The sequence below is a fragment of the Rutidosis leptorrhynchoides genome, unplaced genomic scaffold (assembly GCF_046630445.1).
Source record: "Rutidosis leptorrhynchoides isolate AG116_Rl617_1_P2 unplaced genomic scaffold, CSIRO_AGI_Rlap_v1 contig435, whole genome shotgun sequence".
In the NCBI taxonomy this organism is placed as follows: Eukaryota; Viridiplantae; Streptophyta; class Magnoliopsida; order Asterales; family Asteraceae; genus Rutidosis; species Rutidosis leptorrhynchoides.
The window spans coordinates 48604-63961 of record NW_027266667.1 but is presented as its reverse complement, the minus strand read 5'-3'; the positions used below and the strand labels follow the sequence as shown (position 1 = coordinate 63961).

At 38.5% G+C, this 15358-nt stretch overlaps 1 protein-coding gene across 1 annotated transcript; it reads right to left on the bottom strand.

The window, feature by feature from the left end:
* Positions 1-5890: 5890 nt before the first annotated feature.
* Positions 5891-13187, bottom strand: LOC139883686 ((3S,6E)-nerolidol synthase 1-like). The gene is made up of 8 exons (XM_071867827.1): positions 12988-13187; positions 9964-10126; positions 9040-9304; positions 8082-8460; positions 7474-7692; positions 6750-6894; positions 6301-6558; positions 5891-6181 (listed from the first exon to the last, which is right to left on the bottom strand). Exons 1-8 carry the CDS (start codon positions 13185-13187, stop codon positions 5891-5893), a joined length of 1920 nt encoding a protein of 639 aa, XP_071723928.1.
* Positions 13188-15358: the final 2171 nt, after the last annotated feature.

Genomic DNA, 15358 nt, shown 5'->3' with positions numbered 1-15358 from the left:
CAGCTGGGTTTAAGATTAGAGCTCCACACTTAATTTGACCCGACTTTTAGAAAGATCACGTCTATAATGATTTAAAGGAATTTTGTAATGTGAACGTGCGCTTTGAAGGTATTTTGCATTGTAGAATAAAACAATTTGAACTTCATTTTGACCCCTCCCGGTCAAAAACAATGTTCAACATACGATATCAAAAACACAACAAGGATTTATCGTATACATAATGTGACAATTGATTAGACCTAAGCACATTTTACATGCTTGGCATTTGCTAGGGAGAAGTGTTAAAAAAATCTTAAACCTTTTGTATTTGTACCAATTTAGTCCTACTTTGTGTTAGTTCAGTCATTTCCAGTCAATTTTGGCTGGATTTTGCTGACTAGATGTCGACCAGCTGATGTAGATAATTTTTAATAATATTTTGATATATTTACATATTTTTATTTTCTTTTTATTTCCCCTTATCCTCCTCCTTCCTCCGGTTGGTCAACGGTCGACAATTGGCTAGAGGTGACGGCCGACGAGGTTGAGGTCGACCTTGAGGGCCACCTCACTAGTGGTCGTAAGGGTGAGCCTTGTCGCCCAGTGCCAAGCTAGCTCGAGGTTGCCCTCGCGACCAATGGTGAAGTGGCCGTCGAGGTTCGGTGACCGGCTGGAGGCTGCAGCTGCGGGAAACACGCAAGGTTGCAGCTGCGGGAGTCCTCTGGAACTACGACAGACTCTTGATCTTTGGGTTCGCGAGGATTTTTAAGCCCCATTAGCTAGTGTGGCGGAAATCCCTCGCTTTATGCGAAGGGCTCTCTTCTCTATTGTAGCTTCCAAGTCAAAAGGAAAAGGAAAGTGATCTGCATAGTGGCTTCTGGTCTATGTGTGGAAGTGGAATCTAACAACCAAGTGGGCGTGAGGTGGGTTTTGGGCGAAGAAGAAAGCCTCTGGATCGTGTGCACGGTGGTGGAAGACTACTGAAAAGTCATGGCACAACAAAAGGGGGTATCCTTAGTCAATTGCCCCAGAAATGCCAACCAGGTCGCAAATGGGGTGGCTAAGACCCATCGTACCAATTCCTTAAGTCCAAAATGGATTTTTAAACCTCCCCATCTCCTCTGGTCTCTGTTATGTTATGATCATGGAAACTCATGTGGGTGATGTTCAAAGGTTTAATCGACCAAAAAAGATAATCAAATTAACTAAGCAAACCCAAATTTTCTAAGTTGAAGTAAACTCACATTTATCAAACTAAGCTAAGCCCAAGCTCGTTAAGCAAATTTAAGCCCAGTTACAGTATAACTCATTAAACTCATTGTTTACCCTAATTCTAATGAATTAATACTAAGAAAAACTTCAAATCAATACAATGGTCACAAATTTACCTTAAAGTAATTTTTTATCACCAAAAGTCTTAAACTGACATATTAATGACAAATTAATCCTAAATTAATTTTTTTATCACAAAAAACCTAAAATTAATGCATTTGCAACAAATTTATCTTCTATTAATTTCCGTGAAATTATATTAATACCACCAAAAACTATAAACTATTAAAAAGGGAAAAATCCCAAATTGGTACAGTCAACATTTGTCATATGTCACCAAATTCAGCGATTTAATAGTAAAATTTAACGGAAAATACCGCGGGATAAATTTGTCACAAATCTATCACAAATTTATTAGTTTAGGGTTTTTATGAATAAAATATTAGTTTTAAGATAAATTTGTCACGTGTATATCAATTTGGGGTTTTTCATGACATTAACCCAATTCTAATTGGCCTACACCAAGTCCAATTTCCATTATCAATTCCACACTAATCTCATGTTAAACCCATTTTATTTTTATCTTAATGAAATCTTTTTTTTTATTCTTTTCCTACTGCTTTAAATTTTTCATCAAATTCTTCCCATGAGCGTCCTCGAGACACACTCAAAAAACGTAAAAGAGGAGCTAAAATTCACAAAACCTAGGGCGTTAAAAATCAAAGCTCCTCAAGTCGTTTCATCAGCAAAGTCTAAAGCGTAGCGACCCCAAATTTTTATTAATTAAAGGGAGAGTGAAGACCAGAGAAGGTGAGCGTGGGAGAAGGCCAAAATCTAAGAGTGAGACCCAAAATCTAAGAGCGAAAACTAGACATCCAAAGTGTTAGAGCAGCAACTAATGTTGGCGCAGCAAAATCTGAGAGTGAAGGCCAGGGACCCCAAATTTGAATTAATAAGAGGGAGAGAGAAAGCGATTACTCTTCCTGTTCAAAAGGAAAGAATGAGCCGAGAGAATCTTGGTTTAAAATGGTGAATTTTCGACATGGACCATAAATTCGAAACGGCGAGCCCCGGAGCATAGCATTTGGCTCAGAAGTGGGAGAAGTAACTCCTATTTTTCTTCCTAAAAGTAGGGGATTTAGCTATTGACCCTCTGCAAAGATTGGGAATCCAAAATTTGCATGTCATTTGATTTCAGGAAAAGTAACAAAAAAAGTCATAAACTTATTGCATTGGTACCAATTCAGTCCTAAACTTTTCAATTGGACCAATTTAGTCCTAAACCTTTTAATATTGGTACAAATTCAGTCAATCCGGCCAATTTTGATCGGCCGGTGCTGACGTGGATGTCGGTCTATGGCCGGACGCTGATGTGGCAATTTTTATGATTTTTTTCGAATTTTTTTAATGATTTTTTTTATTAATTTTATTAATTTTTTCTTTTCTTTTTTCCTTTTCTTTTCTACTTTCTTCTTCGTGGTTGCCGGTGAGCCTCCGATGAGGCTCACTGGCCACTGGGCGAGGGCCGCGAAGCCCTCGCCCGGCCTCTCCCAAAGTCGCCTCACCGGCGGCTTCACCCAGATCTGGGCAAGGCCAGCCTCGCCTGCGGCTGGCGAGGCCATGGCGGCCATCGCTAGGGCGGAGGTGAGGGCCGCGAAGCCCTCGACAGCCGTTGGCGAGGGTCGCGATCCTCGCTCGGCCTCGCCCCGGCCTTGCCGCTGAGTCCCCGACACCTCCTCTGTTGTCGACCCCAGAGCTTCTTGATCTCGGCACCACCGCCCTCACCTCCACGACATCCCAATTCAAGGCCCTGGTCCCCCACCTCCCGCGACTCACGCTACCGCTCCTCCGCCCGATCTTCGCCTCCGAAACCCTAGCCCGCTGCCCCAACACCCTCCTCTCCTTCTTCCGAGGCTGGCCTCGCCCGCAACCTTGGGCGAGGCCGAGCGAGGGCCGCGACCCTCACCGGCGGCTGGCAAGGGCTTCGCGGCCCTCGCCTCCGCCCTGGCGATGGCCGCCATGGCCTTGCCAGCCGCAGGCGAGGTTGGCCTCGCCTAAATCCGGGTGAAGCCGCCTCGCCGGCGGCTCGAGAGAGGCCGAGCGAGGGCCGCGACCCTTGCCGGTGGTAGGCGAGGGCTTCACGGCCCTCGCCCAGTGGCTGGCGAGCCTCACCGGAGGCTCCCTAGTAACAGCGAAGAAGAAAACGGAAAAAAAAGGAAAAAAATTAATAAAATTAATTAAAAATTCGAAAAAATCATAAAAATTGCCACGTCAGCGCCGACTGGCCAAAATTGGTTGGATGGACTGAATTGGTACCAATATTAAAAGGTTTAGGATTGAATTGGTCCAATTAAAAAGTTTATGACTGAATTGGTGCCAATGCAATAGATTTATGACTTTTTTGGTACTTTTCCCATTGTATTTCTAATTCAGGTGCTTTGTCACTATTGCACATACCGCTCACCCCTTTACCCCACCACCATGCTTCAGTATCGACAATCAATTCAGTTAACATTAGAAGACAAAACAACTAAGAGCACAAATAGAAAACCATCAAAATATCACCTTGGACTGACATTACACACCAATAATCAAAGACCCCTAAACTTGACCAGACTCTTCCACTTAAATAAACTTCACAGGACTCAAGAAATGAGCAAGACGCTCCATGATACACTTAAAGAAAATGCAACTTGAGAGCGAACTTCATCAGCCAGAGTTTTTGCAGGCAAATCGGGGAGAGAACCACAAGACAAAGCAATGCAGCACTTGTAATTGAGGACCAACCTTCTTGCTCGGCCTTCACGAGCATAAATTTTTGAAGACTGTTGCACTTGATTTTTTTTTTTAATTGATTCATCAATGGGAAACTAGAATATTTTATAGTTGAGAATCTGATTTTTTTATTCTCTACGTCTTTAGAATATTTTTCTCCTTAATTAGGTTGACCATATGTATTATATATAGGGCTGTGATTGTATAATGTTATGAGTAAGAAAGTAATATCTATCTTCTTCCCAATTCTCAGCTCCTTTCCATGCCTTAATATTTTCAACTGGTATCACAGGGTTCTTTCTCAACCTACTTTCGCATCACTCTGAAAATCACACTCTCTTCCTTCTTCGTTTCTTTTCACACACAAAACTTGTGAAAGTTTTTATTTTTTTGGTTAGAACCAATTGAGAAATTATGCCGAGAAATCAAACCTCAAAGTTGGGAATGTCCAATGAATCAGAAGGTTTTTTTTTTCCCCAACAATCAAGGTTTCGAAAACTTACCTTCGGATCCTCGACAAGTTAAGGAGAAAGAAAACTAGACTGATGAACAGGGCCACATACAGCCTAATGAAGGAGGATTGGGCTCCATTCAACGCCCTCCTCAGCCCAATTCAAGGCAATTATTCACAGTATTGTATGTCCAGTGGATTCCCGTCCAAGTCCAACCTATCCAAACTGCTATGGGCTCTCTAGAAAATAATGGGCCAGGAGGAAGGCCACCTTTTACCACTGAGCCTAATCCAAGACATGGAACGGGTTGGTCCTATTCGAATCAGACTAATCAGGTCCATCGGGTTTTTCATGATGATTTAACGGTATTTAATTCGACCCAATACATCTATGATGATTTAACGGTATTTTACATTATCAATTTGTGCTTTGCAGTAGTGTATAAATATTCACAAATATTTACTACCTTTTCGTCGTAATGTATTTCATAATGGTCGGAAATATTTAGGTATCTTAAATTTCTTTAGTTTACAAAGTTTTTCTCTCATAACTCAATGAACAATGTCACAGATATTTAAGTATCCTAATTTCTAAAGAAAATTTATGTTTTTTCTAAGGCTTGAGATATTTTGTCATAACATGGTTCAAACGATAAATATATATTATAATATTTAACAAATTACTACAAATGCTCACGCTATGGTGTCATAAACCGATAGAAAATGTCATAAATACTTAAAGGATAACTTCGTACGCAGCGTTAGTGTGAAAAAAAAAGTTTTACACAAGCAGCCTCATACAACATTTCATTAGAGAGAATGCATAGTTATAATTCTTAAGTCAATGATGCATGGGAACGCTTGTGAAAAATTTTCTTTACATCGGCAGAATATGCTCTTTTTTTTTTTTTTTTTCTTCCTTCTTTTTTCCTTTTTCATATTAAAGCCTTACGACATTTTGTCAAAGTGCAGTAATGTTCAAACTTCAGAAAATGTATAGATGCACATAAGATAGTTTTAAGTTAGATTTTTTAGTGTTCTGTTGACAACGCATCATAAATATTGCGGATGTTCTTACTTTAAATATAAACACATGCCATACTTTATTTTAAATTTTGGTACCTCCTTACTTTTTATGATGTTTTGCACGAATAAAACAAACCATGTGCCAATGTAGTATGTTTGAAATAGTAATGAATTTTTCTGCTCATGTTAAATTCACATTTTTTTTTTTTCATTTGGATATGCCAACAAATATTATTGCCACTTATGATGGAAAAGCACTTAAAACAATATATAGCTGGAAAACAATACTGCTTAGAAAAAGAAGGCAAGTTTATTGCAATTTAAGGTGACCGTAGTACATTATACCGAAGTAATCAAGCATGAGAGATGAAAACACGAAAAATGATGCTAAATTGTCTCGTGATCACAGGTCAACGACTTCATATGGTCTTGTAGGAGTCCAAGACCACGTTTGTCTTCATAGTTGTACATCAGTGAAACCATCTTAGCAGCATTCACGCAAGCTTCAAGGAAAGGCGCAGAGGACGGACATGGAGAGAGGCACTCTTTGTTGAGCAGCTTCCACAATTTCGATATCAACTTCATCACATGCTCCCTTGCGCTTTGGTACGAAGAGCCTTGATTTTCCCCCAAATAGCAATCCACGTATGACCCGTCGTAGCCATTTTGATTCTCGTCCTTCATGGAATCGAATCCCCCCGAGTAAAAAAATCATATCAATAAAATAATGACAAAACGCAAATAAAAAATGGAATAAAACCCGAATATTGCCCAGCACGAACCATGAACTAGTTTACCTGGGCACAGCCGAGGTCATCCCAAAGGCGAAGAATTTCAGCGATTAAGAATATTATATTTGGCAGCTGCACCTCTTCTTTCTTTGAATCAATACTTTGGTTGGCAATGTTTTGGCCCATTAGAAAGAACAGGTGAGTTAGCACCAAGGGCACACCCGAAGTGATAATCGAATTCTGCAAGTAATCATCTGCCTTTGGCAATTTCCCAGAAGCGTTCCACTGAAACTCCACCAGGAATGCATTGCACAAATTCGCCCACTGCATGATCAAATGTTATCTGACTGACCAAGGATCATCTAAAATGTAGTCATAAATCAAAAGCTTGAGCTTATTGAGCTTTCGTAGTAGTCATAAATGACCATAAATGACAAATCACTAGGAAATCTCTCTCTCTCTCTCTCTCTCTCTCTCTCTCTCTCTCTCTCTCAGAGAGTAAGGGAACTCAATGCTGCACTGAGCTCAATTTTATTGCTAGGAAGCCAGGGCACGGCTACAAGATCTTGACAGAAACGCCTAGATCTCGCCAAGATTTGTGTGTGAGTGTGTATGGGAGAGGGCGGGAGGGAGGGAGGGAGGGACGGTTGCAGCTTAACCCTATCAGTGATAAGATCTCCGTGTATGGCATTATAAGGAATTCTATAAAAGAGTGAATGAAACTCGACGATGATGAAGCCGGCAATTGGTTTTTGTGGCTTTAATTTGAAGAAGTGAACACAAACTTCAAAATGATGACCAAAATATTGGAGGGTGGTGAGACAAAGAGTGGAAAAAGGGCCGAGGATATGGTCAAGGTTGAGTTTTGGTTCAGTGCAACGAATCTCCAATTAAGTCACGTTCATTTAGAGTTGAGATAGGAGTTAGCAACAACATAGGTTCTTATCAATAATAATTTTATATTTATACCATCTGTTTCAAGAATCTCGTGGGGTTCCATCCATGCTTCTCAAAGATGATTTTGCCAAAATCATTTGCAGTATCATTGAGAACCTTGAAGCATATTTTCATGCACTCTGGAAGCTGCTTGGCACACGCATTATCCTATCAGAAGGAAAAACAATTGCAAGAAATATTTAAATTGTCAACATAATATAAATATGGAATGTAGTTTTTTTATTTTATTTGATGTAATAGTTGCAACATAATAGGTAAAAAGGGATATTTTCGATTGTATACCTTTTAATGAGTTCTGTAAAGAGAATTAGTTCGTCAACCGTGCCATGGACATCAAATATGTCGTCAATAATGTACACGAGAGAGATGGGCTTACTGGGCTCAACCCTAAGCTCAGACAAGCTTGGATCTGTGAGAATTGCCATGGACCACATGTACCATTTTAGTGGCTGGTCTCTAGCAAACTCCATCTTCTCTCCCAATCCCAACTCTTTCCACCACCTGAAATATAGGATATGCATGAGGAAAACTAAAGCAAAGGTACATAATAGTATACTCATTTAAATGAAACAAATGATTCATTTGAAAATTCTATTGATCTCATGACATAGAGATTTGAGAAAATGGAGATATAGAGTCCATCATTTTCCTTATAGTTTTTGGTGAAACTGGTTTAAGTCATGTCTCAAACTGTGATTTGTCAGTTTGATATTAGTCTGAACCTAAATGCCAACTCCTTAAATACATAAGTTTAAATATAGCCTCTTATTTATGCATTGATATACTTGTATTAGGGCCAGCTATTAAGATTTCGCCTACTATTATATGTTGGTCATCTATAGTCCTTCAATTGAGCATAACTTTGTGTAAGTAGTTAATTAGTTACTCACTTATTAATTTGGTGAATCTCCTTCTGGTGCACATATTGATCAATTCTTCGCTTTCTGTTTGCCACTTCTAGCAAGTCTTCCATCCACGAGTTCGCGCTTGGCATATCGTTTACAAAACTTTGAGGAGCTAGCAATCTTGTGAAGCTCTTGCGATATGGATATTGCAATGTACTTTCTATCATTCTCGCTTGTTCATTATCAAGATCACACGTCAACAATGCATTGAGACACTTGTTGCTAAAGCATTCGGCTTCGTCGAGTATATCCTCTCCTTCCGTGCTCATTTGTGATGCTTCGTATAATTCCATCATACCCTTGATGTTTCCCTCCAGTTTCATAACAAAACCTTTTCCCTTTTCGTTGAAGTATTCGAACACATCTACATAAAAAACACAAGGACTCTAATACATCAAAAAGCATAGTCTAATATCTAATTTATAAGTCGCTTCACTCATTCAAAATTATGATGTGCATACTTTGGTTTCGAAAAAAATGCTAAATTGGTTAACATTATTTCATCTCATGTAAATTTTTAATTTTTTAATGTAACTAAAAAAGAGAACAAATGAAGGAAATGGGCATATATCTAGGTTTTTTCAATTCGATTTTTGTAATATGAATAATTAGTTCTTACTTTCCATTTTGAACAAAACTTCAGAACACTAATGCATTGCTTAATATCTGGCATAAGTCCACGATGTAACATGCATTGATGGATATCCATTGGAGAGTTCATCACAATTAAACATTTCCAATTCTTAAATCAGCAAAATATTTATAAAAAAAAAAAAATCAGCTTATATTCTTGTCCATTTTCATCCTTAACAAACTATTGGAAATTTTAGGGCTTCCACGTAACTAGACAAAACAACAACAAAAAAGTTGTCTTCTTTTGTTATGTATAGATAGCAACACTGTATTTCGCTATTGCAATCGACTTGAAACTCATAGAACAAACCTGCAGGCGCACGATAACCCTCTTGCCTTAGAAGTCGAAACCGGAGAGCGATCTCATAGACATCATCTTTGCCATGATTCAAAGAGCTAAAATGTGTGTATTGCCACGTTAGAATGGCTTTAATCTGTTCTCGGAATAGGGATTTGACTCCTAGTCGCTGAATCATGTCGACATTGATCAAACTTTCTACGGGCTCATTCACCACTTTATTCAGAAAATCTATAACGCTCTTTATTTTTTGGTCATGTTTGATCCCGGAATCATCCTACATCATGGAAATCCAGAGTTACAAGTGAGGTCGATGTTATAATGAAAAAAAAAAAGAAGAAAAAAAATTAAGCAAGAATGAACTAAATTGGCGATATTTTTTCTCATGTAATTTAACAAAGAATTATTGTAATGAAGCAAAAAATATTAAATGAGCAAGAGTTCAAAAGAGCAAAGACAATAATTTTTCATAGTAATATATAGTAATTTAGTATGAGATTGATAAGGCTTTATGTGGACATTAATTTTATGCTATTAAAGCTTGGTATGCTCATATGCACAAGGTGATATATGACCTTACAGGCCGGTCCAGTTGAAATTGTTTCAAATGATAAAATCTTAATGGGAGTTAATAAGTTGGGTTTTTTTTATATTACAGATTCCTTTCTACTGAGCCTTGAAAGAAAACATTCTTGTTTCCCTGCGTATATTCGGTAAATAAACTTCCTTGTTATCCTATTTTGGTTTTATTTTTCTCCTCTTTCTATCACCAATAGGCCAATGAAGAATCCAAATAGGTTATGGCATATAGGTATGCCCTACGAAATAATGCTCGGAGGAAAACACTACGTCTGCGATTTTTTTTTTTTTTTTTTCGCAAGAGCTAAGGAAGGAAATGGAAAGTTGAAAAGAAAAGGCTAGGATCAGTGGATTTACCGGATAAGTTTGCTCCTTGGCAATGCTCGATGATTGCATTTGGTTAGGTCGATCCATTATGAAGCTGGAATCGGTGGCCGACCCTTTCCCTGTCCTAATCACGGGGAGAGTAGAAGTGCGAAGATTGTTAAGAATGATAGGAGGTTGATTTGCTTTAGATGGCCTATTTATAGTGAAAAACAGAAAGTGCCTAAAATATATTGATAGGGAATGTTCTGCACACATCTTTCATAAGTTTCTGCAGTTGAAATCTTTGTTATGGGCGAGAAACTTGGGTGCGTACAATTGTCGTTCTCAAAACCCGATTGGAGGAAACATCGTCGTTGAAAGCATACATCAATGCATATACATTTCGGAGAGGTTTCGAGTGTCAATGGTCTTCAAGAAATTAAAAGCGCACTGATCGCAATGTCTAAAAGAAAAGGACATGAAGGGCTTTTTCGGCAAACAAGGAAGACCACGTACTCGGATTTTATTCCACTGTTTCAGATTTAGCTCACATTTTACGTGATACACGAGGTAAGAACACATACTTGAACTTGAACTCTCAAAACTTTGTCCTATGGGGAACACGTTTGCTCCTAAAATTTGTGGTCCTGTCCTCCATAATAAGTTCGGCTCTCTGTGAAATGAGCGTATGTGCGTGCAACAAGCAGAAGAGCGTACGGGCCAGCGAGGGTGAGAAATTATGTTTAGTCATCTTTGGGATAATGTGTGGAGGAATTATCTATGAGCTTGATCTATTTTACTAAACTAAATTTGGACCATTAAAAATGGCGAATCATCAGTTCGAATTTGATTTAGTACACGTTTAAATTTTACTCAATAATTTCTCAAATGTATGTGAGAGCGAGGTGAGAAAGAGGAGAAGAAAAATTGTAATGTCAGATTGTCCTTAAGAGTTGAGGGGCATAAATGTTGTCTTATAGTACTAATGCGGGCTAGCGTCATGTATTGTTTTTAAATATATATAGAGCTGACAAATTGGGTTCAAGATCAATTTCTTAACTCGAATTCAATGAGCTACGTCAAATATGGGTTGTCTGAAAATTTCAAAACGGATTAAAGTGGGTTTCCAATATCAGAGGCAAAACCCAACTAGATATGAATCTTAGTGGGTCTAAAGACAAACTCACTTCTAACCCAGTTAAGCTTAAAAAGGTTATTAGCTAAATAAGTATTTAAAAAATAATAATAAATAATAAAGAAAGAGAAAATATGATGTCGAACAAGAGAGGGAGCCACCCTAGATAGTACCCCTCCGTCGTGGGCTGTGTCACCAATGATGGCCGGTCACGCCTCCGCTGCCCACCGTGGTCGGCGGCAGCCATCCTCATGCTTCTCCTAGTCAACTCACAAGGCAACATATGGGGCGTTTTCATCATTTAGTTTCTTCAGTGACCAATGATTTGAAAAAAAACTAGGAAGCGAGTAATGACCACCTCGAATCTGGAAAATAGATGGAATATAATGACGAAACTCTAAAAAAAACTTGCATCATCATTGTGGAGGGTCAATTCCATAAAAAAACACGAACTTTAGGTGTTATCCCAAATCTGGCCCAAGCTTTATTTTGTCTAAAAAAAAAGCACGAACTTTAGGGGTTGTTCCAAATCTGGCCCGAACTTTATTTTGTCTAAAAAAAAAAGCACGAACTTTAGGTGTTGTCCCAAATCTGGCCCAAACTTTATTTGAGACAAAATAAAGTAATTCTATTACAAATAGGCTTCACATCTCTATTTAACTACAAGATGCACACTCTTTTAATATATCGCTTTAAGGCAATGTAATCTTCTGCTTTCAACCCAACTTCTGACATTGCAAACAGTTTGCCAATTGTTAATTGATCTAATGGCCCTAGCTATGTGCCTCGTCCCCTGGAACTGAAGCTGCTGAATTATTTTTCCCATGAAAATCATCTGTAAAGTTCACCTCATTGGAAGGCAAACTTAAATTTAACACTTCCTCAAAATACTCGAATGCAGCATCGCTTTGCTATGTTGGATATTATTGCTGACGTGGAAATGCCATGTCGGATAACTGTGGAATGAGGGTTAACGGATGGCCAAATTTGGGACACAAGTGAAAATTTGTGCATTTTTTTAGACAAAATAAATTTCAGGCCAAATTTGAGACAATACTTAAAGTTCGTGCTTTTTTTTAGACAAAATAAAGTTCGGGCCAGATTTGGGATAACACATAAAGTTCGTGCTTTTTTTATAGACAAAATAAAGTTCGGACCAGATTTGGGACAACACCTAAAGTTCGTGCTTTTTTATGGAATTAGCCCTCATTGTGGACGGTACAAGAAATCAAAGTGAGAAACGAAAAGGCAAGACGATAGAAAGGAAGTAAATAAGTTATTCATGGAGCAAAACGAATCCCACTCATGAACTACAATCGAGGAATTCACCAACTACTTCAATTTCGAATTGATGCCGGCATAGAAGAAGAATCAAAAGTAGAAGAACATTATAGTAGATGAAATACAAGGACATTCTTAGCCTTTTCATGGTTGAAGAGAGAGGTTTCAAATAAGGGCCTGACCTCACTCATTGGTCAAGGGTATTTTGTTCTTCCTTTTTTATTTACTTTCCTTTTCTTTTTTCTTTTTTTCTTTTCCTGATTTTTTTCTTTTCATAAAAAAAAGACAAACTCAAAAAATAAAAATAAAAATGTAAAACTTTAACAAAGAAAAAGAAAAAAATACAAGCAGGAGGGCTAGCCCCGGCCCTCTTGCCTATGGCCATCGCTCCATCATCACATCAAACTTAGGTACCTCCGGACCCTCGCTAGAATCAAGAGAGAGCCGCAACCCTCTCCCAAACTTAGCTACCCACATGAAAATGGTGAAGCAAGCATTCGAGTAGTTTTGTGGTGGGACTCATATTCTTCGTCTTCAGGTTCTTGGGGGTTTCAGATTTCATTGCTAACTATGACCTTGTAGTTGTTTTCCAACATGGAGTTCTTGCAATGAGCGATCACACCTTGAATTATTCTCTACAACTCCTCCATTGATGAAACCTTCGAGTGGCAACCTCCTCCCGTTCGGACCCCTCCTCCTCCGCCACCGATTCTGCTCTGCCATAGGGTTGCAACCCTCTACTAATTCTAGCGAGGACTAGCAAGACCTCACCTCTAATGGGCAAGTCGACCCTTGTCGAGGCACTGGCGACCCTACTGGCCATAGCCAACACCTTGTCTCGAGAAGGGGTGGTGACCATAGGCAGGCTTGGATTTTTTTTTTTTTTTTGTGTTTTATTATTTTAAGGTTTAATTTTTTTTCTTTTTTAAATTTGTCTTTTATGAAAATAAAAAAAACAAAAAAAATGAAATAAGAAATAGAAAAAGGAAAGAAAAAAAAACTAATAAATGAAAATGCCCTTGATAAGGTCGGGCCATTCTTTGAAACTAAAATGGCCACTTCAGACCATTATTTGAAATAAAACTCATTTCAAGTCATTATTTAAGAAAATGATGACACTTCGTACTCTTATTTAAAATAACATCCACTCCAAACCCCCCCCCCTTTTTCTTAAAAAAAAAAATTGAGTACACTTCATATCCTTATTTGAAATTTCTCTCAAAATCATAGATACATTGGAACATGACATTGCCGTGATAATAAATAACTAAGCAAATTCCTGTAAGACTAATTGTAGGTTATATTGAATAAATATACAAAGAATAGAAATACTAAAAGAGAATGACGTGACAATTGTATTAGATAATTAATTATTTCAAATAGATTGTTACAATAAACCTAACATCATTCAATCCATATTATTACCGGGTTGAATATAGGATAAAAAACAGGAAACAAAACTCAACTCCCCGAGTCGTAATCAGGATCAAATAAGTTGGACCACACTTCGTGAGAGTTTCTTAAAATCTTCTATGGGGCAAAATTACGTATGCTATTTTGTGTGGACTTGCACAAAGAACGGCAACGTGAGAGCGTCCCGTCGCTAGAAAATATCCCGGATTGTGTGGATCCGAACATCTTCTTAAACTGGTGGCGTGTGGGCACTGTTCTCAGTCTAAACTTTAAGTACGATAACGATGCACATGTTGACCGGCGGTCTTTTCAGTCAATTCCTGCGCCAATTGACAGGTCAAAGGTACAAACATGATCCACGTTGATATTTAGTTAAGCTTGTACGTAAATCATGTCCCACAACTTTTGACTCACAAATCATAAATATGACTGGAAGAATATTCCACTGGCCAAAGATGTAGGAAAATTGATGACAAATGTTCAAAATGAGCAATAGAAAGTGATGATACGTCACCTAGAGGTGGTGGATTTGATAGGGTAACTTGACAATGACTTGGTTGATATTGTTGTCATCTCGATTGAACATTTCCAATTCCTATCTCAACAAAAAAAAAAAATTTAAAAAAAATCAGCTTATATTGTTTTCCATTTTTTTGTTTTTGGTAAAGGTAAGAATATATTGAAAAGCTAAGGACCAATGTACACAAATGGCACCAAAACTTACACTCTCAATGCGAACAAGAGAGTGGAAGGGACCGCGCAAAAGCCTCAAGAGGCAAGGCCAGAAAGAGCGCAAACAACAGACACAACACGACCACCAGATTTAGCCACCAGACCTCCGTGGACGCCTGGGAATCCGAGAGCTTGAACATCCGCACCAGAGACGACCGAGCAAGATCAAATGATAAAAACCCAAAGGGTTACGTGAAGATAATAGGGTCAAGATTCCAACCCCTCTGAAGACGCCGATTCCTTGGATTGTCAGGGACATCCTTGTAGGTAATTGCTTTATCTTTAACCATCTTTATCAAATGGTTCTTCAAAGCGGGAATATCAAGAGATTCCCCTCGGAAAATCATAGCATTTCTCTTCTTCCAAATTAGATAGCAAAGAGCTCCAAAGGAATAGCGAGAAAGACTATGAGAGAAGTCCTTACCAGCAAGGAATTTCATAGCCCAAGCAAGGTTTTCCGCCCAAGTGCCGTTCCTCCACGGCAAATTGCACTTAGTTGCCCAAAAGTAGATAATGGTATTTGAAATATTGCAATCAAAGTACAAATGGTTGGTCGAGTCTGTTGGAGAAATCTTCTTGAAGTGTTTTGAAGTTGACAAAACATTTCTATCAGTCTAGTCTGAAGGCTTGCAGACTCTGTTATTTAAAGTCTGAAGACCTCCGGACAGCCAGACTCAAGACTCAAAGTCTATCCTCATTGACAGTCTCTAATCCGTTGAAGAAAGGTTATCCAGAACTGGATGTCTCGTTAAGGATTCAACCTTATCAACTGGAGAAGATCTCGTGGCTGGAAAAGACGCAACAGAATCCTTTGATTGATCAAGATTGATTTGATGATTGAAGATTCGATGATTGTCTAAATATTATTGGAAGGTTCTACTTATG

What these genes read in the sequence shown, in the direction of transcription:
- LOC139883686 (XM_071867827.1), bottom strand. Translation starts at nt 13,187, where the DNA reads ATGGTCACCACCCCTTCTCGAGACAAGGTGTTGGCTATGGCCAGTAGG. An exon ending in GAGATTCACCAAATTAATAA is followed by an intron (nt 7,693 to 8,081) that starts GTGAGTAACTAA and finishes CCTATATTTCAG; the next exon opens with GTGGTGGAAAGAGTTGGGAT. An exon ending in ATGACCTCGGCTGTGCCCAG is followed by an intron (nt 6,182 to 6,300) that starts GTAAACTAGTTC and finishes GATTCCATGAAG; the next exon opens with GACGAGAATCAAAATGGCTA.